This window comes from Anopheles marshallii, chromosome 3 (assembly GCF_943734725.1).
Source record: "Anopheles marshallii chromosome 3, idAnoMarsDA_429_01, whole genome shotgun sequence".
Classification (NCBI taxonomy): domain Eukaryota; kingdom Metazoa; phylum Arthropoda; class Insecta; order Diptera; family Culicidae; genus Anopheles; species Anopheles marshallii.
In genome coordinates, this window is record NC_071327.1 from 5,009,424 (window position 1) to 5,037,266 (window position 27,843).

At 44.5% G+C, this 27,843-nt stretch overlaps 2 protein-coding genes and 1 non-coding gene across 3 annotated transcripts in view; 2 read left to right on the forward strand and 1 right to left on the reverse strand.

Annotated features, from left to right (window-relative positions):
- LOC128716147 (centaurin-gamma-1A) overlaps window positions 1-6,088 on the forward strand; it is a 36,978-nt gene extending 30,890 nt beyond the window's left edge. Inside the window, exons 3-9 of the mRNA XM_053811068.1 lie at window positions 1,415-1,556; window positions 1,631-1,765; window positions 3,455-4,786; window positions 4,864-5,103; window positions 5,206-5,323; window positions 5,396-5,753; window positions 5,825-6,088. Coding sequence (XP_053667043.1) covers window positions 1,415-1,556; window positions 1,631-1,765; window positions 3,455-4,786; window positions 4,864-5,103; window positions 5,206-5,323; window positions 5,396-5,753; window positions 5,825-6,088 — 2,589 coding nt within the window. The remainder of the gene's footprint in view (window positions 1-1,414; window positions 1,557-1,630; window positions 1,766-3,454; window positions 4,787-4,863; window positions 5,104-5,205; window positions 5,324-5,395; window positions 5,754-5,824) is intronic.
- A 3,303-nt stretch (window positions 6,089-9,391) lies between these two features.
- Window positions 9,392-11,146, forward strand: LOC128716273 (uncharacterized). Its single transcript, XM_053811193.1, has 3 exons — window positions 9,392-10,059; window positions 10,132-10,633; window positions 10,709-11,146. The coding sequence occupies exons 1-3, from the start codon at window positions 9,392-9,394 to the stop codon at window positions 11,144-11,146; spliced, it is 1,608 nt and encodes a 535-aa protein (XP_053667168.1).
- Window positions 11,147-11,419: 273 nt separating this feature from the next.
- LOC128716560 (small nucleolar RNA U3) lies at window positions 11,420-11,619 on the reverse strand. Its single transcript, XR_008410043.1, has one exon. It is a non-coding gene; the product is annotated as a small nucleolar RNA U3 (small nucleolar RNA).
- Window positions 11,620-27,843: the final 16,224 nt, after the last annotated feature.

Consider the following 27,843-nt stretch of genomic DNA (forward strand, 5'->3'; position numbering starts at 1 on the left):
GCTCGATTGAAGAGAGGTACCTTTATTCTGGTGGCCACTGGCTGGTTGTTTTAATATAGGTACTTTAACCTACTTCAGTGATCTCTTACTGTGTTGGAAGTTTTTTTTACCCCATATGCAGCCCGTATCATTGTCAGTTACAAACAGTCAGAAAAGAAAGTACTCACATTTGCACAGCATGTACACGTTTTGATTTTACAATTTACTAGCCGTGGGGGTAATTTTTGTTCCTGCTAGTTATTCGTCTAAAGCACGAAAACTTTAAAAAACATGTCCCGTGCAAATGCAGATGGCAAACGCTCCCTGTCTGGCTTTTGTTTTGCGTCTCTACGACGCCTTCCTGTATGCCGTCAGCGTTCGGTTTAATGCCTCATTAAAGTGCACAGCACAGTCTCGAAGGACTTGCCCTCCTCGGTACGCCAGAAAAAGGGTCCTTGGTTATTTGATTTCAACAAAAATAATATACTCCTGTCATGAAGTCGTCAGACTTTGACTTTGTGACTGACTTACACGATGTCTACAGACGTAAAGACCCTCCCGTTGGCATGCTACCCGCGAGGGTAGTTTATAAATTCTTCCATTTTCTCGTAAATCTCACATTATCAATCAAACCGAACCGAAACCGCCTCGAATTCTTGTGCACCTTCCCGAGGACGAGTGTGCTTTTCCCTGACGTCCCTTGCACATTTTACTCTTCAATTCTTTTACATTTTTCGACACCTCTCGCCTCGTTCCCTTGCTCCCTTGCGCTCTTTACCGGTCTAATGAGTTAATTTTTTGACAAAACAAACTTTAATGGACTGTGTGCACCACAGTGCGCTATTGGGTTTCCGGTAATGTTTCCCTTGCATGGTTTTTCCGCACAAAAATCTCCTACCGTTTTTTGGTAAAAAAAAACACAACCAAAAAATCCTAATGCGTAACCATAAGACGAGAAATATTTCTTCTGCGTTTTGGGGAAGCATTCCGGATTTTCCCTTTTTTAAGACATTTTTTAGCAACTTCCAGTTTTTTTGTTCTTTTTTTACATTTTTCGCTCCAAAAAAGCGTTCGCAATGGTAATGCAATTTAATTTAACCAATCCCAAGAGCAATACGTAGCAGCACGCAGCAACGAATTGTCCTGGCCGAAAAAAAAACCCGCTCAGCGTACGGTGTGTTTGTGTATAGTTGGATTTGATTTATTGGTTCACCGTGACGAATCAATTGTAAGACATTCTGTTTAGATGTGTACTTTTTCCCTCTTTGCTTTTGTTTGGTTGCAAATTTGCAAAAAGCCGCTTTTTTGGTTTCACCCCAATGATCACGGCAAATGGGTGTTCGTCGTATGTGAGCGCGCGTGTAAGAGAAACCATTAACGCATCCTTTCGAGAGTTAACTAACCATTCTTTCTTTTCTCTTTTTTATCAACTTAGTTCGCTGCCTGGGTAGATGCAGTAATCTTCGTCTTCAGTCTGGATAATGAGTCCAGCTTCAATGCGATCTACACCTACTACAACCGGATAGCGCATCATCGTAATACGGCCGAAATTCCGTTTATTCTCGTTGGAACACAGGGTATGTGCGAGATTGGATTCCGACTCCATATTTGAGTACACAAGCTAAATAACATGTTTCCCGTCCTATTGCAGATGGTATCTGTGAGCGAGCACCGCGAGTAATTGATGACGCAAGGGCGCGAAAGTTGGCGCAAGACTTGAAACGGTGCACCTATTACGAAACCTGCGCCACCTATGGACTAAACGTGGAACGAGTGTTTCAGGACGGTAGGTGTAATGGGAGCGTATAAATTAGCGAGGACACAAACCTTCGCAAGGATGGGGTTTATTTCTATTGTGGGATTTTGAAAAATCGTTTCTTGGATGCTTTTTATAAGCACTTCACAGCATTTAACGTGCGAAATAATTCTAATGTCTAGTTTACATCGCATTGGTGAATAATTGTTCACTAATATTGATTTATCAAAAAGGACCTTTTTGCCAAAAAAAATCCCTTTTTAAAAGGCTTTTTGCAGCACTTGTCAAATGCAAGGACACAACACCGTACGCCACCTAGTGGCCGGTACCGGTACCACAAATAAATGCTATCACCCTACACGCACACAAACGCGCGTGGACACACAAAGCATAGCACGCAATTCGTTCCCCGTATCAACAACGGCAAAAGGGTAAGCAGCAATTTGGTGCCAAACAAAACGAAGCCTCGATAGAACGGACCAAAAAGAAGCGTATCAACGTAAAGCGAAGGAGCGAAACAGCGAGCAAGCTTTTTCGTAAGGTGAGCCTCGAAAAAGGGTGTGAGATGGAAGCATTTTGGAAGCGCTGAAGGCGGCAGCAGTACGATTGGGAAAGAACTAGGGAGCAACATTGAAGGAAGAGCATAAACAAAACAAAAGCCAAAGCCTGCTCTAATCGTAGCAAAGCGTCAAGCACCGAGCTCCGAAGCTGCCGGGAGGTTGCTTTTTTTCGTTTCGTGGAACCCTGCGTGTGTGTGCATGTTTGTGTATGTGTGTCCCAATCGCAATGGGGTGGTGGTAGTGGTGGATGTTTTTTTTTCGGTGTTAAGTTCTCCCTTACCCTGAGCCATCTTCTTGTCCGCGTTTTTCGTATATGCTCACCATACGGCGTGTGTATGTTGCGCGTTCCCTTTAGCTTATGCTTTATGTTACACGTTCTTTAGCCTCCGTTTTTCTTCCATTCGACCGGGACCGGTCCAAACGTGTGTACGGCTCTCCTTGTGGTGTGTGCGTTGTGCAGTACTCATCATCTTGCCACTCTTCGCATCTCGTTCATTTGTCTTTCTTTTCGGAGGTCCATTTTCGTCGGTTTCCCTTTTGCTCTGTTGCTCGCGATGCGTTCATTTCGATGGGTTTTTCGGTGAACAGCACAGCGGCAGCATCTCCAGTGGACCATCGGACTTGCAAGCCTTCGGCAGATAGCAAAGCCTACTGCCACAAACAAGCGGTATATACAGCCTTGTCGTATATCACTTTATGTTGTTGCCTTGGTGAAACGTGAGTTGTGAACTGCGCAAACAGTTTTGGTTTATTTCGCGTAACGAACGCTACACATTCGTGGTTTGTCCATCCGAGTTGAAGTTACTTGCCGCATTTATGTACGAAAAAGCGTCCAGCGCAGCATCCGCTAGAAAGGGTTCCTCCGACGGTGGTGGAACGGTTGGTACCGGTCACCACGCTGTTACAACACCCAAACCGCAAACAACGTCCACCAGCATGCCTTTCTACAGAAGATACTGTAATTATTCGCGTTGCATTACCCGAGCATTGTGCATCCTCGGAGAAAACGAGTTACCCACACATACACGCAAAAGCACAGTGCTTTCGCAACGGCAAGAACATCTGCCTGTGACAACACAACGGAAGACCCATTATGCGTGTAATGATAATTTCCCTTTATTTTCTCTCTTGTTTCGTTCCATCTGTCGCCTTATTGCAGCCTGTCAGAAGATCGTCCAGCAGCGTCTCTCGACCGGTTCCACGATAACGCCAACCAATTCGCGTCCCACCACACCGCAAGGTACGCGGCTCGGTGTGGCCAGCTTTCACCCGTCAGTTCCTAGCCCCACGAATGGGTATTCTGGTGGTACGGGCAATCCCGGACCGACCGGTGGTCTAACGCTTGGCAGCAACTCATCGCCCAGCCATCAGCAGCATCCACAGAACCATCAAACCGGCGGCACGATGACACTGCCCCATCGGCATCACGTCCTGTCCGCCTCGAGCCACCACATTCCGATCAAAATCAGCCAGGAGCTGATCAATGCCGAGGCGGCACAGCATCATCACGTTGCCGGTGCGAACGGCGGCAGTGCACAGAAGTGGGGTACGATCTCGCACGGCACATCCCAGCAGGCACTGTTGGCAATGACGAACGAAAACAACAACATTGCAAAGTTTGTCCCGCCGACACATCCCGTTTCGGCCGGACCAACCGATACGCTGCAACCACTCGGACTGTCCGCGAAGGACAGTAGCAGCAGTGGCGGTGGTACGGGCAGTGGTAAGGATGGCAAGGATGGCAAAGAGTTACCGACACCGACATCGACACCGACCACCTCGCGCAAGAGCCGGCGAAGATCGAACCTTTTCATCCCGTCGTCCTCGAAGAAGGAGCAACAGCAGCAGGAAAAGATCAAGAACGGTGAGCTCGGTTCCGGTCGGGCCATCCCGATCAAGCAAGGCTATCTGTACAAGCGCAGCAGCAAATCGCTCAACAAGGAGTGGAAGAAAAAGTACGTCACGTTGTGCGATGATGGGCGGCTCACGTACCATCCGTCCCTGCACGACTACATGGAGGACGTGCACGGGAAGGAGGTATCGCTGCAGTACGTTACGGTGAAGGTACCGGGACAGAAGCCGCGCGGTACGAAATCCATTATCACGAACAGTGCACTAACAGCTGCGGCTGCCGCTGCTGCCCAAGCGTCGACCAACGGTACGAACGGTTCGAATGGTCAGGCGGGAGGCAGTAACGGACTTACCGAGGGTATTGGAGGTCTTTCGCTTGCCAAGGATCGCAAGTGCACCGAGAAGGTCCTGCTAACGGCGTTCGATACGTTGCGCGAACCGGTCAAATCAAACTCGCAAACCAGCGGCGATGAAGGCATCGTGATCAGCAGCAGCAACTCCCAGGGCTTCCTTGGATGTGACAGTAGCAACGCAGGTGGCACTGGTGGTGGTAGCAAGATTGATGCTCAAACCCCGAACGTGAAGAAGCGTCACCGACGTATGAAGAGCAGTGGTGTGGGGAAGAACAGTGAATATGATGGTAAGTTGATGGCATGTGTAACATCCGTACGTGGAGGTTAATTTCAATGTTCTTATATATTTCCGCGTTAATAATAGATTCCGACGGGTTCGAGTTTTACATCGTTTCGCTGGATAACAAGCAGTGGCACTTTGAGGCGTCCAATTCGGAGGAACGGGATGAGTGGGTGTCGGTAATAGAGCAGGAAATCTTCAAGAGCTTGCAGGGCATCGAATCGTCCAAATCGAAACCGCTCAATCCAAGCGATATTGCCTCGATGCAATCGATCCGGAGCCGCGTACCAGGCAACGGTTACTGCGTTGATTGTGACTCACCAAGTAAGTATATTGCTGCAGGGCTTTTCAAGGAAGACTTTATTTGTTTGCTTCGATTGATGAAATTAATTTCCTAACTGTTTGGCGTTTCTTTTACTTTTGTAGATCCCGAATGGGCCAGCTTGAATCTGGGTGTGCTGATGTGCATCGAGTGTTCCGGCGTGCATCGAAACTTGGGTTCACACATCAGCAAAGTGCGATCGTTGGGCTTGGACGAATGGCCGTAAGTAGCGACAGCATTCACATCATATGATGCAAATAAGCGAGAACTAATTGGTTTCCATTCTCTTGACAGTCCTGGACATTTGAGCGTGATGCTAGCAATCGGCAACAGCTTAGCAAACTCGGTGTGGGAAGCGAACACGCGCGGTCGGGTGAAACCGACACCGGCAAGCTCCCGGGAGGAGAAGGAAGCGTGGATACGAAGCAAGTACGAGGGCAAAGATTTTCTGCCCCACTTTAACCCATCACCGCCGATCGGTCAACAGCTGTGCGAAGCCGTTGTGCGTTCGGACATGAAATCCATCATCATCCTGCTGGCGAACGCATCGAACGAGCATATCAACTCGACCGCTAGCAACCGTGATCTCCGGACGCCATTACTGTTGGCCTGTGCAATTGGTAATCTCGCCATCTCGCAGCTACTGATATGGGTAGGTCGAATGCTGTTATTGCTTGGAAGAGTCACATTAACTTATTGTATTTCCTCGTTGCTTTTCTTTAGCATCACGCCAACCTAAAGCACGTCGATAGCGAAGGCCGCTCGTGTTTAACGTTCGCCAAGGCAGCCAACTCGCTGGCCGCAGCCAAACAAGCAACCAACTCGCCCCATCACGTAAACGTGGAAACGACGACGGCCCTGGTCGAGCTGCTGACCAGCCTCGGCTGTACCGATCCGGCACCGTTCTCTGCCAGCGGTACGCTCCCCCGCCGTAGGGAAACCATCGATCAGGCCACGTTTGAAAAGTTTTCCTCCAGTGTGATCTAAAATGGAGGCGCCACGCGTAATGTTGTAAATGTTTGTAGCATAATAATAGTAACTAGTGGCTATATATTAGACAAATTTTGTGAGGAACGCAATCTCAAGCCGGCGCTATTGTTTTTTTTTTCTGTTGTATTAGGACGCGTGGGAAAAAAGAAAGCTTACTAGCAGTATATTTGGTTTTTGTTCCGAATTACCTTCTGTGTTTAACTGTACAAAATAAGGCGATAGGACGTAATTGATGGTGGTGCAAAAACAAAGGCAGTACGTTTTTGTTTAGCGTATAGCTAAAGGTAAAACAAACCGAACGCATCGGTTACATTGTGATCCGTTTTAAGTCGAGTGTATAATTGGGAAGTTTCTCTTTTCCATGTTCAAGCTACATTCAATTACGTGTACATTATTTGTGCTCATAGTTTTTTTTAGTTCCCTAATAGTATCTTATCGTTTTTTTGTTTATTTGCCTAAGGCACACACAGTAAACAATCGATACCCCGCTATAGTTCGTACAGTGTGTGTAAATGTGGTTAAAAAAACAGTTTTGGTACAGAAAAGAAAAATTGTTTTTAAGCGTGGGAAAAGCGCGTGTAACAGAATTATCTCCCCGGGCGTTTAAGTTTTAGAATGGTTATGTATCTTTATTTTAGCTTTAAACGTGTAAGGCTTCATAATGTACCATGTAAAACGGGTGCTCGATCAGGCACGGTATGTTAAATTTGCTTAAAAGAGGCAAAATTTCGGGATAAAACCGTTACACTTTCTGGACTGGTACCATAAATGTACGTATGTATATTATTTTTTTAAACCATCTTCATCACTGCATTGATCCCTAAAGAAGAGAGGTTTTAAGTTTTGTCGTGCGCAGTATTTATTCAATTGTTTCAGTCTTTTTGTACTGTTTTCAGTTCCTATTCTCCTTCTTTATTTTGCTACAGTTACAAATCCTTGAGAACAAACATTCAGTACAGTTTTACAGACCTAATCGAAAAGAAAACTATAGCATACACCCATTTTGTGTTAGGATTACGATTGTTGGAAGCAACAAAACAGCTCGATTTAGTTTCATGAAGGAAAGGCGTACATTAGCATAAGAGGCACCAGGAAAATAGAGCAAACTGATAACAAAAGCGACAATTATTGTTTTACCATGTATCGGGCGTCGGTGTCATGAACAAAACGAAACAAATACATGCCAAAAGTGGACAGTAATTTCCGATACGGGGTGCCGGATTAGATTGATCGTTCTTACTGTTTAATAGTCGAGGGCATCCAAAAGGCGGGGGTGTAAGCATGCAGAGAATTAAATGTATTTGCACAGACATAGTATAACACATAGCAGCAAACAATTAACAGCACGCAGCAGCACCAACATCCCAACAAATATAGCCCGCAAAACAACAGCGCAACCGCACCACTGCAAAACCTTCTCTCCTTGTCTCGTACCTATAGTTGGATTCGATAGTATAGTGGGTAGATTGTACGGATCATCGTGTCTTTTGTGCGGAGTGGGATGGAACCGGTTTTGGCAGAAAACGGCTAACCTCACAAACAAACAAAAAAACATCAACTCCTAGTTAGAGAAACCGAAAGATAAAAATACACATAATTAACATTTAGCATTAAAGAAAAACATGAAAGCTCTCGAGTTTATAATAACACTACACAAAGCAAAGGAACAGCAAACAGTGAAGCAAAATCGCAAAACGTTAAAGTATCGACAGTTTATAGTAAACGCCTAGAGTAGTATAGCAGAGCGAGTATTACAAACAGATGCAAACACAAGTAACAAAGCAAAAAAAAAGTAAAGGTAACATCACCCAAAACAAATATTTAACAAAGTTTATAGTATAGCAGATGAGCCAATGTTGAAATAATTACACAAAAAAAACAATAACAAACTCCGTTACAAAATTTGCTATCCTTCTATCCCTCACTTTCAAATATTAACACAAACAAATAATATGCAGAAGGGATAGAGAAAAAACTAAACGTTATCAGGTATGAAGCAAGGTGGACAAAACACAACAAGAGTGAATAACAGGAGGAAACAAGTAGATTAAATCGTAGTACCTTTAGCGATAGCTTCCTTCAGCTCTCCCACACAAAGAAAGCAAGCGAAGCATATAGAGAAAACAATCTATCTCCCGTGTTGTCTTCTTACCCCCATTGGTTTGTTTCGTTCGTTGTGTTCTGCAATAGAGGGAATGTGTTTTACAGTGTAAAAGTCTGCGATCGAACTGATGCACACACTCGAACACACCGATGTGTGCATGCGACACGCGATCAGCAAAAGAAATCCACAAGCGAAGTTGTGTACTGCGGTTATCAAAGATAAAATATACGAAAATCGATGATACGATGAAAATTAGTTCAACATTTGGTTTGATGTTTTATTGTGCTTTATTTAACTGCTATCAGTTTTTTATGTTCTGTATGTATTGAATAATGTGAGAAAGGTTAGTTAATTAATATTTAAACACGCAAAACAAGCTTTTCTTTCTGTTCGTCACTTGACATTTTGTTATTTTTTGGAATAATACAGAATGGTAGCAACATATATGTGTTGTTTCTATTCACAACAATCTTTTATCGCAAATATCTCTTCAGTGCAACGATTATCACTAACTAAATACTGCACGAACGGTGTAGCAACTGGAAGCAGCCAGTAAAACAATTTATCGTTGCAATATATCATTAGTGCTTTCTCCTGATAATACAAAACAAATCTTTATCATTCCGTAAACAAGCGCCAACCACTGGTCATAATTGCGCTACCATTCATCGCTTGATAGGCTACTATGATTATACAAAAACGTCGCTAGTATGACACAAACACTTTTGTTACCAGGGGAAGTACAGTAACGTTCACAAATCGTCATTACTATTGCTCCTTCTCGCTCTCTTCCACGGGTGACTTTGATTATGTAAAGTATGCAAATTGATATCAATCACTCACGACCGTACGGGAGGAGAAACGAACCTTTGACCGTGCGTTTCAAGTACTACGCACGCTGCGATGAGGAAGACCGTATGTAAATACGGCTATTACTGTACAAAACGATGACTTGCACACAATACAAGTGTGCCCGATTGTTTTTGCCCCTATCTATACAGCTGATAAGCGAATTTGCGTCCAGATCTGTACGTATGTGTCTGTATGTAGGAACTCTCCGTGATGGATTGAATCTTCCCATGCGATCTTACGCGATCAGTTTGCCTGCAACCGTGTCGTTGGTAGGAGTAATCCGTTCAAATTTCATCACCATCACCGCTGGTCCGTCGTGTGTGTTGCTACAGTTAGAAACGAACATGGAACATGGTACCGCCCAAAGTGTGTACGATGGTGAGCAGAAGCTTTGGTACGGTGAGCGGTTACCGTCGGTGTTAAATCCTGCGGCCGGCATTGGCCGTATCGTGCTCGATTTGCTGGCCCGCTGTCCCGATCGAGTGATACAGATCAATGCGGACACCGGCCGGAAGACAACCTGCGGCGAGATGAGGCTGCGCATTATACGCGTTGCATTGCATCTGCGCCGCCTCGGTTACAAACGTGGTGACTTTGTGAGTCTTGCCTGTGGCAACGGGGAGAACGTGGTGCCGGTGCTGATCGGCTGCTGGGTGCTGGGATTGGCCGTGAACCCACTCGCACCCATCTTCGGAAGGGACGATTTCGAGCACATGATGAAACAAACGCAATCGTCACTGGTGTTCTGCGATCCGGCCAACCGAGAGGTGGTCGCAGAAGCCGCCCGGAATGCGATCCGTTCGAAGGTTCAACTGTTCGTGATGGGCAAGGGTACGAGCTCGGTCGACGAGCTGTTGGAACCGATCGAGGGTGAGGGATGCTTCCGTCCGGAATATCTCGGCGATGCCACCAAACTACTCGCGATGGTTCTGTGCTCTTCCGGCACAACCGGACTACCGAAGGGCGTTTGTCTTTCGCACGCACACTTCGTGGATGGAATGGTGTTTTCTACGTAAGTTGCTCGAAACGGGCCAAATATCGATGATCACCAAACCAAGCCATCGCCCGTTCAATCCAATTGCAGAGAGGTGTCCGAGGGACCCATCTTTAACTTTAGCTCACTGTTCTGGGCCACCGGTATCTTTGCCGTGATGACATCCCTGTTCCACAGTCGTCCACGCGTCCTCACAAGCAAACCCTACCAGCCGGAGCTTCTGCTGGATCTGATCGAGACGTATCGCATCGAGAATCTGTTCACACCACCGTCCTACGTGTCCGCCTTGCTCGCACATCCTCGCCTTCCGACGGCGGACCTTAGCAGCGTACGGCACTGGTCACTCGGTGGCTCTATGGTTCCGGCGGAATTAATTGTACAAATTCAGAAGCTGCTTCCAAATGGCCACACCCGTTCCATCTATGGGAGTTCGGAGATCGGGTTTATCACGCGCAACGACGTCAGGGTAAAGCCCGGTTCCGTCGGTCCACTCACAACGAACGTTGAGTGCCGGGTGGTGGATGAGGATGGGCGAGTGGTTGGAGCGGGAATATCCGGCGAGCTTCTATTGCGCCATCGGTACATGTTTCTGGTAGGTCCGAACACATCCGTGCCCTAAAAGCAATGGTAACAATAAGTGGTTCTGCTGGTGTTCCTACTTCCACAGGGTTACCTTTACAACGAGGAAGCGACGAAGAACGCCCTGACGGAGGATGGATACTTCCGGAGCGGTGACATCGGGTACATGGACGCCGACGGCAGTCTGTACGTGATCGATCGCATCAAAGACATCATCAAGTACAACAACTTCCAGGTGTCACCGTCCGATCTGGAGGGCATCATCCAGAAGATGGACGGTGTGAAGCAGGTGTGTGTGATCGGCATTCCATCGCCGGACGGATCGACCGATCTGCCGATGGCGGTCGTAGAGCGCACACCGGGCAGTGCCCTGCAGGCGGAGGACATTGTACGGCACGTGGATGGGCTGGTGACGGATTTCAAGCGCCTGCGCGGTGGCGTACGGTTCGTCGACGGATTTCCGATGACTCCATCCGGCAAGATTGTGCGGCGTACTGTGAAGAAAATGATCAACGAAGAAGTGTAGAAATGGGAAGAATTAGTATTCTTGTGGGATGTGATTGTTTGTAGCCCATGTGTAACTGAACAGTGTAACCAGGGATTTGGTCTGAATTGATGATAGTAATGATTGTCGGACAACAATAAACCAGCGCGTCAACGCTTTTAGCTGTTAACAGCAATCGTGAACTGTACACTCCGGTCACAGACTAACCTAATTTTTTGTAGATTATGAGCAGTCAAATCACATGCTTTGATCGTTAGTTATTTGTCTGTGAGTTAAGAAAAGTGTTTGAAAACAACCACTCAGATTGTGTCTGCCGTTTGAAAAGGATACGATCATCAAGTACAGATCGACACGTCAGAGACGCAGTCGGGTCCGACAGTTTCACGCTCCAGGACAGCCACTACCGATCATCATCGTGGGTTGGAAAAGCTCTACTTTAAGAAAAATAGAGGTGAAAACTTGCCTATAGAAATGATCCTATGAAGCACAGTCTTAACTCATCACCGCCAAACCAACGAGTCCGCATTCCACGCGTACATGCTGCGCTAGCGATGCCCATTCTGTCTCACATTTTCGCTTCACACGACTCACCACCAGATACGCAGAATCTCCCATGATTCGTTTTACTTTTACCGTAAACTGATTTCACGTTCACAACACACGATTTTTCAAACGATTAGCATAATGAATGCAAAGAATTAGGGACAATTTAGTGGAATTGAATTTAAAACCTTTTGTTCGCACATTCTTCAAACGGGGGTTTTGTTTTGGTAAACAATGCCAATTCCCACGTGGTGCTGCTGTCAAAATGAGCGCTCATATGGTGAGCACTACAAATGTTGCTTTCGTTAAAACGTTCAGCGCTCTGCACAGTGAGCTTTCGCACGGACATACGGTAATAATTAAATATTTATTTTTAATCGAAAATTTGTGAAACTTTTACTATGATGGATACAACAGTGCTGATTGCAATTTTGCAACGATCTATGCCAAACCATTACCAAAGTGTTTTGTAGCAAATTTATTATATTTTTATGCATACATCTTTTTCTACACATATCCCACAGTGCGGGCCTTTCTTTCTTACCTACAGAAGACGTGTATTCCTAATCTCTTAATTATATATGATCTTAATCAAATTCCTACCTTTCTTTTATCGCAAAGCGTTACAGAACGAAATTTGACAGTTTACATTCACTTATAAGGACAGATCACTTGCTTTTCTTGATGTGGGAGGAAAACATACTTTCCATACAGTACAATTTAAAGTACCAAACCAAACCTCCTTCTACACAACTTACACCCGGAGAAGTGAAGTATAAAGTTTATCGCTCAATACAGTGTTGTTGCAATCCTTTTCTTACCAGGCCCAACATCAACGGAAGGCCAGAACGTTCAAAGCGTTCGCGATGGTGAAAGTAGATCATTTAAAAACCCAACCCAAAATCGTTCAACTTTTGTCACCCGGTTACAGTTTGTCAACCTTAAAAAATCCCGCACAAAAAAAATGGGATCAATTATCTTGTTCACCGTCGACATCGCCGACTACGGAGCAGAGAGTGATGCGAATTTATTATTCTCGACCGACTGACATTGAGTTTGTTAGCTTTTTTGCGTTGAGTAACACCTTTCCAAATGGGATAAGAAAGTAAACATACCGCTTGGTTGAATGTAAAAGTTTCCTCCATGTTCCTGGGTTCGTATTTGGATAATTTAACAAAAACCACAAAAACCACCAAACCAGTTTTCAGGATTAAATGGGCTTTACCTAAGAAGACAAGATTGTTGTTCTACTTTTGCCGGAGTGGTGCTTTTTCTCGGTGGCAATTTTTTGACCTTTTTGTCGCCTGCTAGAACAATAATACGAGTCGTTAGGCATAGCGAGCACGTGCCAATGATCGTATCAACTTCAGCAAAAGTTCTCTCTGAGGATGCAAGTTATGAATGACCATAAGCAAATGAATGGCAATGCTGTCACTCTCAAACTGGTTTAGGAAGTCTGAGAAGAAGCTTAACCATGATATTGTTGTTCTTGAAGAGTTTTCATCGTATCAACATCTTCATGTTGAATTTGGCAATCTTTTATTTATTATTATCCTTAATCATCATCCTCCGAAAACGGTTCAATAAAATAAAGATCAACGATTCTAATGATACCAAACAAATCCCAGACAACGAACGAACTCATCAGGAATGCTTCAATGTTTTCGAATTCAAGTAGATCTTTTCCTCCGTCAGCTTTTGTAACTCGTTTGACACGGTTTTTCATTCACAACTTTCGTCCCATACAGACGTAGCCATGTTTGTTTCCCACCCCAGACGAAGGTCGTGATCGAGGACGATTTAATTTAATTCCACAACCCAAATTGCCCACATTCAAACCGTATACCTGCCACATGGGCCAAATTTCCCGTATAACATTTGCATAAATACCAAAACATACTGAAAGCTTACAGACGAAAACAAAACTATCATTATGCACCACCATCCACCACCGCCGGTGATCGCTAATTTATGTTTCCCTACTGGCGTATCAGAGGAGGACGGGGTTAACGTTCTTCACCTGTGATGAGGTGTCTGTAAGGCGGATTTTTTTTTTGCGGTGTGACACGATGGATAACGAAAGTGTCTGCAACAGGGTAAGCGTTTTAAACACCAACAGCTTTGCGCGCGCGCGCTCAGTTGTTTCCTCTCCTGTAAATCCCGCGATCGATGGTTTTAGAAACCGGTTTGTTTGGTGTATTTCATTTGTCAAATTAATCCGCCTCGATGCGAAACCCGCTAAGGATAAGTTGGATGGTAAATGAACCACCGAAGATTGTCACAGTTCGCCCTATAAGCTAATGACCGCCGATAAATAGAGCTGTGAAACATGTTTTTTTTCGGATAGTCAGTTCCAAGCTCCAGACCATGCAGTACCAGAATTCCTTTTACAGTACTACATGATTTTACTTGACATTCGTTTCACGTATGTGACTTTCTGGCAATTGTAAGTAACTGATAGTCGGTTTCCGACCAGGATCCTATCCGATTCAATCATATGGAATCGAAGGCTCCGAGATCAGAACTGTGAATCCGGATCCCAGCGGAACGTTACGTTGCACAGTGCCAAATGTGATCCACTCTTCTTATAAAGCGACAAGATCCGTTCCCAAGAATCCCAGATACGAGTCCTAACGTGGACGGATCCTGCGCAGAGCTACGGGAAACGCTAAACTGCGCCTACGGCACAGGTGAGATGTGGACTTGGGCAGAACAGGACACCATATTTCCCTAGCTGAAAAGAAAACATTTCCTTTACGTTACAGTAACACACAATCAAATCGTGACACTCGAAATTAACCCCTATTGTTTCGTGAAGAAAAACAGAACAAAATTCAACAACCTTTTTCGACATTAGTAGATGTTTCCCTTAACTGTCAAACAGCCGAGGGAGCAAAATTGCCGAATATAAAGCGGGTACGAAAAGAAGGAAGAAGGAAGGAACGGTGAAGGGGCCGTGCGGGTGCCTTCTGCGGCTCTCTTGCTCTCAATGTTCATTCTCTCGCGACTGCGGTGTTCTCGCAACAACGACTGCGCTTCCACCACCGCGGCAAGAGCGAGAAAGCAAGAAAAGCAGTGGAATGGACGACAGAGATGGGAGAAAAATCTCAGAGAGAGCGACTCACTTTGTGGGTTCTGCCGGTGCGAAACGCAGTATTTACATTTATAAACAAGCTCTCCTCAACGTCGGGTGTGCGTTTCGATCGCTCCGCGCGAAAACATTCAAACGTACAGCTTCGTTTGAACGAAACAGTGAAGTGACCGGGGTATTTAAAGTGTACCAAAGTGGTGTGCGCCGTGTTGAGTGAAGTTATTTGAAAAATTTAGTTAAAAGTGCGTAAAGTATAGTCTACTTTAGTGTAAAAAGATTATACGAATGAAGTAGTGAACCCCAAAGCACGTTATGTGCATTTCCTTGTCCTAATTTTATTTACCTCACTGTAAAAGTTTTACGCCAAAATTCCCACAGTTCCCTTTGATCGCAAACGGGAAAGATTCCCTATTTTAGCTTGGTTCATCTGCAATCTGGCACCCGGGCTCAGCTCATCTCATCAAACGTTCGAACGTGTGTGTCCTGTCTTCTCATTATCACCTCCACCGTTGTGGCCATGTCGAGGAGTGTGCGGCGTCTGGGATTAGCCGTACGAATTTAATTTATCACTTTTGCGAATGCGGCAACCGTTTGATTCTACCCCGTGTTCTACAACAACACAACAAAACGAACGACGCAATTCCCGCACCCTCAACTGTGCCTCTGTGTGCGTGGGTTGTGCGTGTATCTATGTGTGATTTGTGCGCTATTTTTTCGCGCGCGCCCCTTCGGACCAGATGTTGTTGTTTTGAAAACTAACCCAAAGCACGGCGTTACTTCGCGCAAGAATTATCATGCGCTCGGATACGGATAAGCCGGAGCAACCGGGCAGACAATTGGGATGAAGGAAGATGTTTATTGCTTATCGTACGAGACACCCAGTCCCGGTACTAGAACTCGGACGAAGTTGAAGTGAAGGAGACGCACGGTAAACAAATTAAATGGAAGCTTGTGGGTTGTCCGTATGTTTGGAGGGGTAGGCGCAGTGGTCAGCGAGGGTAGAAGTGGTGAGTTGTTGTTGTTGGTCAAAGTGCCCAGAAACGAGCTGTGTGAGTTGATGTTTCTGCTGGGCGTGTGTGCGTGTGGTTTGCGGCGCGACGCAACGAATTGCTTTCAAGAGGATGCAAAGTGCATTCCGCGCCGTCTGAGCTGCATCGGGCATCGACGAGACCTTCGTCTCGAGATGGTGAATTTACATTCTATTTCAATCGCATAAAACAGACATAAAAACACACAGTCACTTCTCGTAGTTTCCGAGAAAACAAAAAACCGGTGTGAGTACGATAAAATCGAAAGTGTTTCTCTGTGGTTGTGCTTTCGTCGCTGCATCGCGTGTATTGAACTCCATCCCATCCCAAAGAAATAATATTACATCGGAGGGTTCGACTACAAAACAAAAAAAAAAACGGAAGGGGTTACAAGTACATTTACCCCCATTGTTTGTTTTGACGGGGCCCGCGCACGAATTTCACGGAGCGTCGCAGCGCGCACCTTTCACGGCGAAATTGTTGAGTAAGGGCAGGGGCGCTTTTGCATGCGGAAGTGAATACGATAAAGGGCATCCGTTGGAGCATGTGAGCAAGTGTCGCGTGTGTGTGCGCGAGCATTGGGGTGATGTTGTGTTTTGTTCCCACTGTTCGTCCGTGTTGCTTGGATTGATGGGAAACCCTACCGATGCAGATATAGTTGATTGCAAATAAAAAAAAGAAAGGTCAAATAAATAGCCGTTCCCAGCCTGAGATGAACTTCTCAGGGGTGTACGGTGTGTGCATGTGAAGTTGTAAAGTCTTGCAAAGATGTCACCCGAACGTCTTGCCGTGTGTGGCAAAGGTTTCTTCTGCGAAAGTTTGTGTCTGCATCGAAATGCGTCGACCGAAGTGAATGTTGATTGATTTTGTTTTATAAATCTTCTTTTTCTCTTTACTATTATCACAGAAAATAAAGAAAAATCTAGTATATTGTTCGCAAATTCGATCAAGTGGCCAACATTGGCGACCCAACCCGTTACTATGGTGAAGTGCAGAAAAGATATCCCTTCGTGTAATAGCAACCCTGCCGTTATAGCAACCGCAATGCAAGGGTCACCGCGTAAGCAGCAAGGATTAAACTGTTTGTGTCCCCTGGTGTGAGTGTTCCGTGTTTGTGTGTGTTTTCCCATTGGAAGTCACTTTTTTGTATAAATCTCATGCGTATCGTAAAGAGAAAGGCCTAACGGAGTGAAAATAAAGTGAAAATACATTTAATCCTATCGACCGTAGGCAGTGTAAACGGGGCGACTTTGCAAAACACTGCACCGAGTCCAAAAACGAAGTCCAGAGGAAGCAGTGGAAAAATCGAAGGAAACCAGTTTTATGTGTGCTGGCGCACGCGGAGGAAAAGGCGGTAAGTTCCTTAACCTTGGCAGTTTTCACCCTTGTTCCGCATGCTGTTTGGAAGGGTTTTGTTTTTGTTGTTTTATTCACTCGTCTGTCGTCTTCTGCCTGTAGATCATGTGGAAATAGAGGAATAGAGGGAAGTTTTGGATTGTTGTATGGGTATGGGTCTCTTTCGCCAAAATGGCTTGATGATAGAACTGCGTGCTTGCGTTTCAATGCCATTGACCAGCAAAAAATCTTTGCGTGATCTTTGCGGCGTCTCACCCAAGACTGGTGCTGTTGAGGGAAGATTTATTCCTCAACATCTCGTGTATGCAATTTTCTTGTTACCACACACACACATGTACTAGCGCCAATGTTGTGCTTTGAAATGGACCGCCTCCAACGACGCTGACGATTAATTCCGTGCGCTTCGCTTTGGTGGTCGTCTCAAGACGCTACCAGGCTCGTCGCTTATACGCTGCTGCGGTCACCGCCGACCGTCGATTCCAGCGCGGTTGATCAAGCTAAAAAATACACCAAAACAAAGACTCTTTTGCTTGGGGGCTCTCGCTCTCGACTAGCGGCGGTGATCGTCTCGAGACGTCGTCTCGGAGACTGCGGTGGACAGCTGAGGACTGCAGTTGCGAGCGAGAAGAACTGCATAAACGTATGCGAATAAATCGAATCGAAGCGTTACAAACATCGGCAAAGACCTTCTGAAAGATGTTTGTACGCATTGCAAAACAAATAACAACGATCGCAACAAAACCGGCTCAGCCGGGAAGGGAAGATGAAAACAGAAAAATCGAAATAAAAAGCCGCATATTTGGCGCGGTCGTTTGGCGCGCGAGTGTCACGTTACACGTCGGGGTCCGTTATGTTGCCCTTCTTATTTCGGCATCCGTGCGTGGTTGCTGCCGTTAAGAGGCACATGATTGATACCCGCTGATAATGGCCGCCGTGTTGAGAAATTCCTTCCCGTGTTAAACGTACTGCGGAAGAGGCGTGTTTCGCTGCTTTCCGGAGCAATAATGTGCAAAAAGGACCAATTTGGTAGGTACTTTCAAGCGTCGGCACCGAATCTGTGGGACGATAAATTGTTCCGCAAACAACCGAAAAAGTGAAAGGTACGGTTGGGAACGATCGGTTGTGTGAGTTCTGCATTTTTCTGCAAAAGAGACAACGCCTTCGTGCCTTTGAACCTCCTGTGCTTTTGTGTCGTGAAAATATGTTAATCGCTTATGTGTGGCAGGCAAACAGGTGAAATGGGGGAGAAGTGCAAGAAAACGAGATCAAGGTTTGATTGCGGTAAAGATCAACCATTCTGCTGCATCTTGAAGTTCTCGGGGAGCTTTGGGCAGGGTTGTCAAAATGCTTGTTCAATTTGTTTGTACATTTTTCTTTGGCAATTTGTTTAGTTCCATTTGTTGAGTTATTGTGCAGTCAACTCTTTTTTGTAACGTTAGACATAAATAATTTATATGCATATGAATGTGCGAATTATATGTGAATTATATGCATATGAAGCGTAAATATGGTGGTGGTCATGTGGTCCAGCATAATTGTACTGATAGAAAATTACTGACTTGGGTCTATTTTCATATTCTGACCGTTTTTCACTGCAACTACACCTTTTTCGCATGCAAAACAATGTTTAAAATTTCCCTATGTCCTTTTTCTACTTTTACGCATCATAAGTTTAACAACATAAGATATACGACCTGGCCGTTTGACAACCCTGTCCAATAAAGCAGGAAAGATCATTTATTTATGGAATGTACTGTCGCTACTGGAAGAGAATGCCTTTCTTCCGACCAGCGCAATGTGCGCACGGTGCATTTATGGATGAATTTTGTTATTTTTGCGTACTCCCCGGCTTTTTACCACGTGTCATTGCGTTTTGATAATGATTTTGATTTTGCGATTGTTGACCATGGTGGCGATCGCTGGTGCTGGTGGTGTCTTTTGTAATCCTTGCGCCCATTTTCAATTTTCGACCTAATGACTCCAATTTTCCAACCAGCACGATACGCCATTTAAAGGGTTCGCCGTAACAATCGGGCGCTAATGGACTTTTGATGAAGGTCATCAGCATATCGGAAAGACAACACACCCGGAACGTCCACAGCACGGCACTGATGTAGTGCACTTGGATGTATGAGTAAAAGTTGAAGGTTAGCTACAGCAACAAATGCCAAAAACAAAACAACAAATTCCAAAATTCCCATACGGCGTAATTTAAACATTTCGTTGATGACCTTCTAAACAGCTGTTGCAAACAGATTGAAACCAAAAGCTGTGTACGAGCCCAAAGTGAACCAGATCAATTCGAACGGATTCTGGTCGCTTCCATGTTACTCCGATGTGGGCATTCCCTGTGTGTTCTTCTGCTGCTGTACGAAGTGGGTGGCTGAAATGCAACATTAAAATCATATTTTTCTTTTCCAACACATTTACATCCGTTTTTACATCGCTTTGAGTTCCTCTGTATGGTTCAATATCGTAACAAGCAAGAAAGCAATACACAAAAACACTTCCGGCCCCATCTCGATTAACCGTTCTGACCATCTGACCGTTGGACGATTTTGTCCGCAGACCTTTTCCGTCTTATCGAACCGTAGAATCGCAAATCGAGCGGTTTTAATCAAAGTATATGGCTGTCGCAAAGGCAAAAGCGGGAAAGTGGATGGCAAAGGCTCAATACGCCACTTCCGTCGGGCGTTTTTTTTTCCTTCAGTTATGGAAATTAGAAAAACAACATTCCGAGAGATTCGTTCGAAGTTTAAAGATGGACGTTATTAAGGTCCCGATATTACTATTGCAGATATTATCTTGCGCCTCAAGCAGACCTTAAGCTTCTAAATGAATGTTGCATCTTTAAAAAGAAAAAAAAAACACACAATTATTGGTTCTACGATAGACACTCACAATGAGATTTGCTAACATTGTGAAATGTACGACATTGTATTACGTCAATTGCAGAAAATGAAAATTTCTATTCGCTCTGTCCCAACCGCCTTGGAGACATCCAGATTTATTTGCCTTTGCAGAGATGTTCATGATGTCGCAGAAACGGAATGGCGCGACATTCACCTAACCAAACACAAGAAGTACGCTTATTATGGCCCTGTACACTGTGTCCCGTGTCCCGAATGGGGCACACTCACAGCCGCCTACCGATCGCCATGCGTACAATTGCGGCTAAAGTGATACAAAACGGTGTAGCACAATTGAACTGATTTGTGAAGATAGATTACAAACAAGCCGTGCGTGCACGCCGTTCTTGGCGAGCTGTTCGCCAAGGGCCATGCAGCATGTTTTGTTCAGCCGCAGTGCTTTCGGCATCGGTTTTCATGTTACACTTCAAACACAAATATCGCAAGCTTTATTTATCTTTAGCTTTTGCGTTACTAGTTTCCAAGAAGTCGCGTCTCTATCGCTCCATCTCTCTCGGGGGAGACACCGTTCTTGACAGACGTTTACAGTCGTGCCGGCATAACAAGCAGAAGCTCGTCCACAAAACCGGGACACCGGTAGGGTGTGTGTCTGTTAGCAATAATGCTGTAAACAGACGAAAGCTCACAAGTCAACATGGAGCAAAGATTGGAGATTGGTTTAGGGGTGGTTTGGAGTCCGAGGGTTTGGTGAGGCCGTGCTTGGGGCAGGTCCGGCGTTGGTGCTATACGAAGAAGGCAAATAAATAAAAAATATGCTCTCCACCAGCAAACCGTTCGGCCCAAAAATGTGTTGAAGCGTTGAGCGATAAAACACACTCACTCGCTCACATACCGCCCTACATACAAATCCTGAAGCACGCGATAGACACCGACCGATGTAACGAGAAAGGATCGGTCGATGCGTATCTTCTCAGCGCACGCACACGGAGCACCACTGCGGAACGGAATGGAGGGATGAGCACGAGCGAGAAGGAACCGATGATACTGCGCCATTGGTGGCAATTCGTGTTGGTGGAGGTCGAAAAGCAATTTTCTCCTCGGTTTGCTCCTGGACCCCATTCCAGATGTATCCGAAGACGCCGCCCGAATCTGCACAGGATGTGGAAAGAGGAGGTGCGTGCTGGAATGGAGGGGGAAGGAAGGAAGGTTTGAGGTGTGTAATCAAAGATTCCCACGAAGCAACCGACTGCTCCGGATCAAACATTAAATCTATCACTTTTCCAGAGGATTCGCCAGAAGAGTGAATGCGGAACTAGTGTCACAGTGGGAGTCACGCTGTAATAAGTTGCGATCTTGTTTGGCACAATTTTTCTTTTGAAGTTAAGTGGAAATATACAGTAAGAAGGTTAAAAATGAAATGAAATAATAGAAAAATGTTGATGGTTAGGATTTTCAGGAAGAAATCTATCTATATTGAACATTCACAATAAAAAGTCTTAGATTTAAATAGAATTTTCCTATCACATTTTGAATAATTCAACATGTTCGAATTTCAGGCCAGAGGGCTCACCTTGCATTACTGTTAAACTTAACATGCATAACTATTAAAATTAAAAATGAATTTAAAAACATCTATGATTAATTTACTTTTGCTTACAACATATACCTCTTTAAATAAAATATTTAAAAAAAACATTGCATTACATCATTTGATCTTCGGGTATGCTTTTGATAAGGTGAAAAATAACGAAAATGCGAACACAAGCGGTACTGACATTACGGAAAACGGCGCGATAATCAATTTTAAATTAATAAAATAATATACTGAAGCGTCTGCAATACCACTGTGCACGCCATGTTTGGAGAATACCATCGAAACGGGGGGAAAGAAAGCTTCGCACGGGCTTTGCTGACATGGATATGTTGCGTAGCAAGCAAAGGCAACCAACGCAAAAGGACCCAAAAACCTACACACTGGTCCCCTGTGTGTTTGCGTGTGTTGGTAATATTTTTCTCCTGCTGTCCCGTTTGGCGCAGTCGTCCCATTTTTTACGGTTACAAGAGAAAAGTGAAGAAATCCTTGTTTATTATAGAAGCAACATCGAAGTTAACAGCCGGGCAATTTTGCCGGTTACCGTTGATACCGTTCTCCGTGCTTTTCTATTCCACTGATGGTACGCAAAACGCAGCATGTGTGTGTGTGTATGGTTCGTATGGGGATTGTGGTGTACAGTAACGACACCACGGCACGGTTACTTCGCTCTATCCCTTTGAACATTATTTCTGGGATCATAATCCGACCCCAAGGCTACCCGCACGAAGGTGAAGATGCTGACGGGGAGGGGAAGTTGACGATGGAAGAAAGCGACGTGGGGAAGACTAGGAGTGAATGTTTTCCTATTTGCCCACGGGCCATACCGGCATTCGGCAAATTCCAAACACATATGCAGCAAACTGTTCCGCTCTATGATGGAGACGCCTTGTGTTTCACCGATGCCGATCTTCTGGTGGCACGTGTCGTTGTTGCTCTAGGGATAATATACCTTCACTCTTTTTGCTCTTGTTGGTGTATGGTGTTATGTTTTGCTTCACATTTTACCAACATAGAGGTAGTTCTTACTCGCTTCTGTTCGGTAAGTTTCAACGACTCATTACGTTAACCGAAGGGTAGGGACGCCTTTTTTTATTGTGCCATGGTTTGTTCGGGTCTATTTAAGATGTGTAGTTGCAAAATGGTCACGGTACGATCACGACGAAGGTAAACTTGGATATTCAAAGTAAGCTCTACATATGCACTACAAGAATATGGATATCTTTAGAGTTAAATGCATTGCTCTACATTGGTTTGCTATGGTGGATGTTCAACCCTAATCAAACATATCGTGAAGTAAATAATTTTAATAAAAAAAAAAAATTAAACGCTTTTGTATTTTGTTTTTCAACTCTTCTCCACTATCAGCACAGATAGCGCACAACTTTGTTGCTGTAATCTTAGTGACAAACGGATTTTATTGATTCGCTGGAAACTGTCGTCATGAGCTGCGTAGCGAGTAAACAATTGATTACAAACCCTTTTAAACGCTAATAATACTAACAGGATGGGAGGAATTAACTTCATATGGTCAAATTTGTTGGTACCGGCTGGTCGTGGTCTTGTCGCACGTTTCACTTATCAGCAGGCACGTTGTATGATTAAAACTCTTCAAAACATTCAAATACCTCGTACTGTCCCGCTTGCACCACACCACAACACAGTGCGTGTTTGTACGGGCTAAGTACATTTTGATTTTGCATCATCTCGGTTCCGGTAGAGCATCGCGCCGAAACCCGCCACCGCAACGACAATGGACGCACACTATGTTTGGGGGGTAGTTCCTTTGATTCAGATCCACACAACACACACACACACACACACCGATACATTAAGAATCAATCGTGCGTGTGGTTGGTGGCCAGTGGATGCGTGCGGGTCAGCGCTGATTCGCATTGATGTTCTTCATCCGGTCCCTTCATCGTACGCTTGTGTCGCCCCTTTCTCCATCGTTCATGCGTTTCGCGAACGCCGCACCAGCCGGCGGAAGTGTTTAAGTGTGTATTTGTTTACAAACCGCTACAGGGAATGGGTGTTGGATAGAACGAATAAAAAAGTCAAACGTTTCCAACACAGTGGTGGATGCAATAATTAAAGTTGTCTCTGAAATTGTTTACATGTTAATTTTCATTTTTTTGCTTTAGCATTCAATGCTTCTTTGTTAACTTCGCATAATTTATATATTTATTTATTTACTTGTTTACATACTCAGGTCTTTTAATTAGCTTTTAATAAGTCTTCTTATTTATTAGCTGCTTACGTTCACACGTTTGTTATGTTAATTCACTGTCTATTTATTATACACTATTAAGATTTTATTTGTTTTTTTTTTATCTATTTTTCATGTCAACACATAACAATACAACACCGCTTAATTTCGAGCCGTACTGTGTGGTTCCCCCTTTTGTTCCATTTATGCTGACGCATCGTGGCGTTATCTTGTTCATGTTCGCAGCTCGCCACTTAGCTGCCGTTTTTATGCGTTCAATCTTGAAAGGCGCGAATACCTGGTGGAAGACACGGAACCCTTCATCAACATCTTGGCCCAAGGATTGTATTCCCGCGCAGAAGATACTGACACGATCATTGTGCCGCCAAGGGTTTGAACCCGCCGGGGAAAGAACGCAACCACGCAAAGCATATTGATTCGCTTATCAAGGTCATTAGTGTTATTCACATTCGTCAACATTGCTCGTTCCTTCTCGCACTCACGCAAAGAGAGTTTTGTTATGTTGTGTATTATGTTGCTCTCCCACTCGCAATACATTCCTTTTCTTGATTGTTTTCGTTACTCTGCTACAAGCAGTTAGAAGCTGCCAAGTTCATTTTGGAGAAGTCAATGACAGGTTCTCTTTTAGACCGTTGAACGAAGAGGCCGCAGCATCACAACGGGGAATTGTTTTGGGTGGGGGGAGTCAAAACAAAACAAAACAAATCTCACACACACGCAAGATGATGGATGCGGGGTTGGACAGGACAGTGTTACCCATGAACGGAAGATGAGCGAAAACGTTAATACACATCACATTTTAACACATTCCGATGATGTTGATTGTGCAATGATTACGAATGTTGTGCTGCAGGATGGTTTGTTACATGTTGGCATTTATTTTTAAATCTTCACGGACACACACACACACACCCATACACACACAAGGCACGGCGAGCTCCACCGATGGGCCATAAAAAGGCAAGATGGATTAAATGTACGCGTAATTCTCGTAAAGTAATTGTAAGGTGGGGAGGTTTGGACAGTCGGCTTTGGGCGCGGGAGGCCACAACAGTATTAAAGAAATAAATAAGCACACAAATTCCCAGACCCAACAGTTACACCAACAACTCGTCCTCATCGTCTCACACGAACTCAACTCACATACAGCGACAGAAAGAGAGAGAGAGAGAATAAAAAAAGGACGCATAAATTTGGGGTGCTCCGCTGTGGGGTGCACCCAAAATATTTGGGGCAATTTTATATTAAAATGAGACATTCAGCGAAGTGGATGGGAGGCTTTATGTGTGTTTTTGTGTGTGTTTGTGTATCAATGAAGCTAAAGGAAAGGGCCTGGCCGGGAGTGGGAGTGGGAGTGGTGTAGCTCGCGACATGCTGTCGTGCGTTCCGGGCAAGAAATGCTCCCGTTCGGTAATTGAGTCGGTTTGAGTCGGCGATATTATGCCGGCACGATAATACTGATTGTGAAGAGCGTAAAATGTATGGGCCTGTGTGTACGTTCGGTAGTGTGTTAAGGCACAAAAATGAAGTAGCGAGATTACAAATTCCACGTAGATTTTATGTAGAACGAGTTTCTTTTTCAGTGTGTTTTTTTGCTCTTGTTTGCTACAGTTATAGTACAAGCAAGTAGCAACGTATTCAAATAGATAGGAATAATAACACCGGCTCGCTCGAAGCCCTAGAATTTGGAAAAGGGGGATGGGGTGATCTTCTTTCATATTCAGCGTTTGACACGGAAGAGAAGGGCCGAATTAAAATTATGTAGATGAACAACGGTTCACCGATTCCGTGTTTTGCGGGCAAGAAATAGAACCCTCCCAAGGCAAACACGCGTGTGTGTGACGAGCGTTTGAACAAACGAGAGTTCGTTAAAAGGCTACCAATTATCAATTGGCCTGGGGTTTGAGCCGAGATGGGGCGAGAGCGAGAGAGCAAAGGCAGGAGGTGAATTAAATTTATTCTTAAAAAGGCTTCTCCCTTCACCACACTGTCATACGCATCATTATGCTCCGAAAGAAGTCGACAACGATGAATACTGACAAGTTGTTCCAGTGTTTGGCACCTTCGTTGTGAATGTTTACCTTTGTTTTTTTTTTTGCTTACAGTTTAAGCTTTACGTAAGATGTGAATTCAATTAAAGGAGGCTTCAACGAACAGTGATACCCAGTTGTTCTAGTTGAGGGCTTTGACCATGCTTTGAGGTAGTTCTTTTTTATGTATGAGATTTGACGTTTTCTTAATGAAAGTTACGATCAGCAACAGAAAGAAACAATAGACCTCTGAAATTGATAAAAGGATTGACAGTGTGGCGCTCAGCGGTCTAACTATTGAGATCGGTTTCTCCTTGAGGCTAAAGTAAATGTTTTATGACACTTGAAAAATTTGGGTCATGTAGAGATTCGAACCTTAATAATCGGACATGTTTTTAGGTCACGGGTTTACCAACTACGATATTTAACGAGCTTCCTTTACAACGGTTATACGTCAATTTAAATAATCTTTTGCTGTTTTCTCAGCCAGTCAAAAGGCGAAACATACGATAAGCAATAAATGTTGTAACTTGCAATTTGTTTAAATTAAATACAACTCTTAAAAAAGCCAATTGTCACACAATCTCCGGGTTGATCAAACACGGTGTAAGTTCATTAAATTTTAAAATTAAAAGCAAATTGGGATAGTTCTGGTCCTTCAACACTTCGTTACCGTCCGGCGCTGGTAGGAAATTTAATTTTCCCTTCACCCTTTGATCGCGATCATACCGCGCATCGTAGCCAACAAGAAACTTTTCCTTGTTGTGGTGGTGTGTTTGTTTGCTTATTTGCACAATAAACCAGCATTTTATTAATAACATGTAACGCTATGGGGACGACCAAGGTACCGCGTCATTAAACGTTTCTTCATTAAAGAACTGTTGCAGGTTTTGTTTTTTTTTTCTTTTTTTTGTCACTAAAACGGTTCTTGTTTTCGATTTCGTTTTGCTTCATTTTGCAAACAAATGAAACCGGTTCAGCTCAGAGAACCCTCTGCTTCGTGTTTTGTACGCGCTTGTTGGACTTGGATGGTTAAATAATTCATATTAAAGGCTGCTCTATTAAATGCAGTTCAGAAAATGATAGCCCTTCACGATGGGCGCTAAACCCGCTGTACAATGACCTTAGAAAGTGTACCGGAAAGTGCTGAGCTCAGCTGAACTTTTGAGCGTTGTTTGTTTGTCACTCTTCTCTGGTAGCTAAAGCTCGATGTATGTGAAGTGGGCACAACCGGACAGAGTGAGAAAGACACTGAATGGCGGACAGGCGGGTTTTAATTAATCAGTCGATCGGTCTGCGCCACAACTTCCTAACCTCCCCAGCGATCATCGAACTGGAAAACGTAGCCTGTTTGTGAAACAAACGGAAGCAAGGTATAGCGTCGAATTCATCCACTAAAACAATCGCCCTGTGTCGATCTAATTCGATAGCGAGAAGTTACCGTTGGCTACTTCGTCGTCTTCTGCGCAGATATGCTTCACACGCTCGCAGAAGAAACATCAACACCAGCCGATCTCCGTTGACCGTACGCAACAGCAACAACATTTGAATTTTATTGCACGTTACGCACGCAACATGCGATTGAATTGCGTTTTTTCCCTTCTTTTATTACACCTATCCGGGTTTTCAATAAAATGAAACGAACCACTATGATCACTCGAATAACTCGAAGTCCCCCCCGCTGGTCAAGTAGAGTGGAGGAACCTCTTTCTGTATGGTAAATTTTGAAGGTTTCGCAGAGCATGGGCCAGTTCACACGAGCAGAAGAAATATTAAACTACGCAAAAACGCAGAAATAGTTCAAGTTTCTTCATTCGCTAAATAGATTTCCAAAAAAAAAACAATGATACCCCATCACATCACAGAGCCACTTGCCACCTTTTAGCGCGCCCTAATTGACCTTTCTGCTACAGATGTTTGGCTGTATCTGTTCTGTGCGGTGCGGCGAGCCCCGTTTGGTGTGTTTTCGTCCCATAATG

Bases quoted from the DNA above. Each gene is read 5' to 3' on its own strand.
- LOC128716273 (XM_053811193.1), top strand. From the start codon at position 9,392: ATGGAACATGGTACCGCCCAAAGTGTGTACGATGGTGAGCAGAAGCTT. The intron at 10,060-10,131 runs GTAAGTTGCTCG...ATCCAATTGCAG, and splicing joins GATGGAATGGTGTTTTCTAC to AGAGGTGTCCGAGGGACCCA. The intron at 10,634-10,708 runs GTAGGTCCGAAC...CTACTTCCACAG, and splicing joins GCCATCGGTACATGTTTCTG to GGTTACCTTTACAACGAGGA.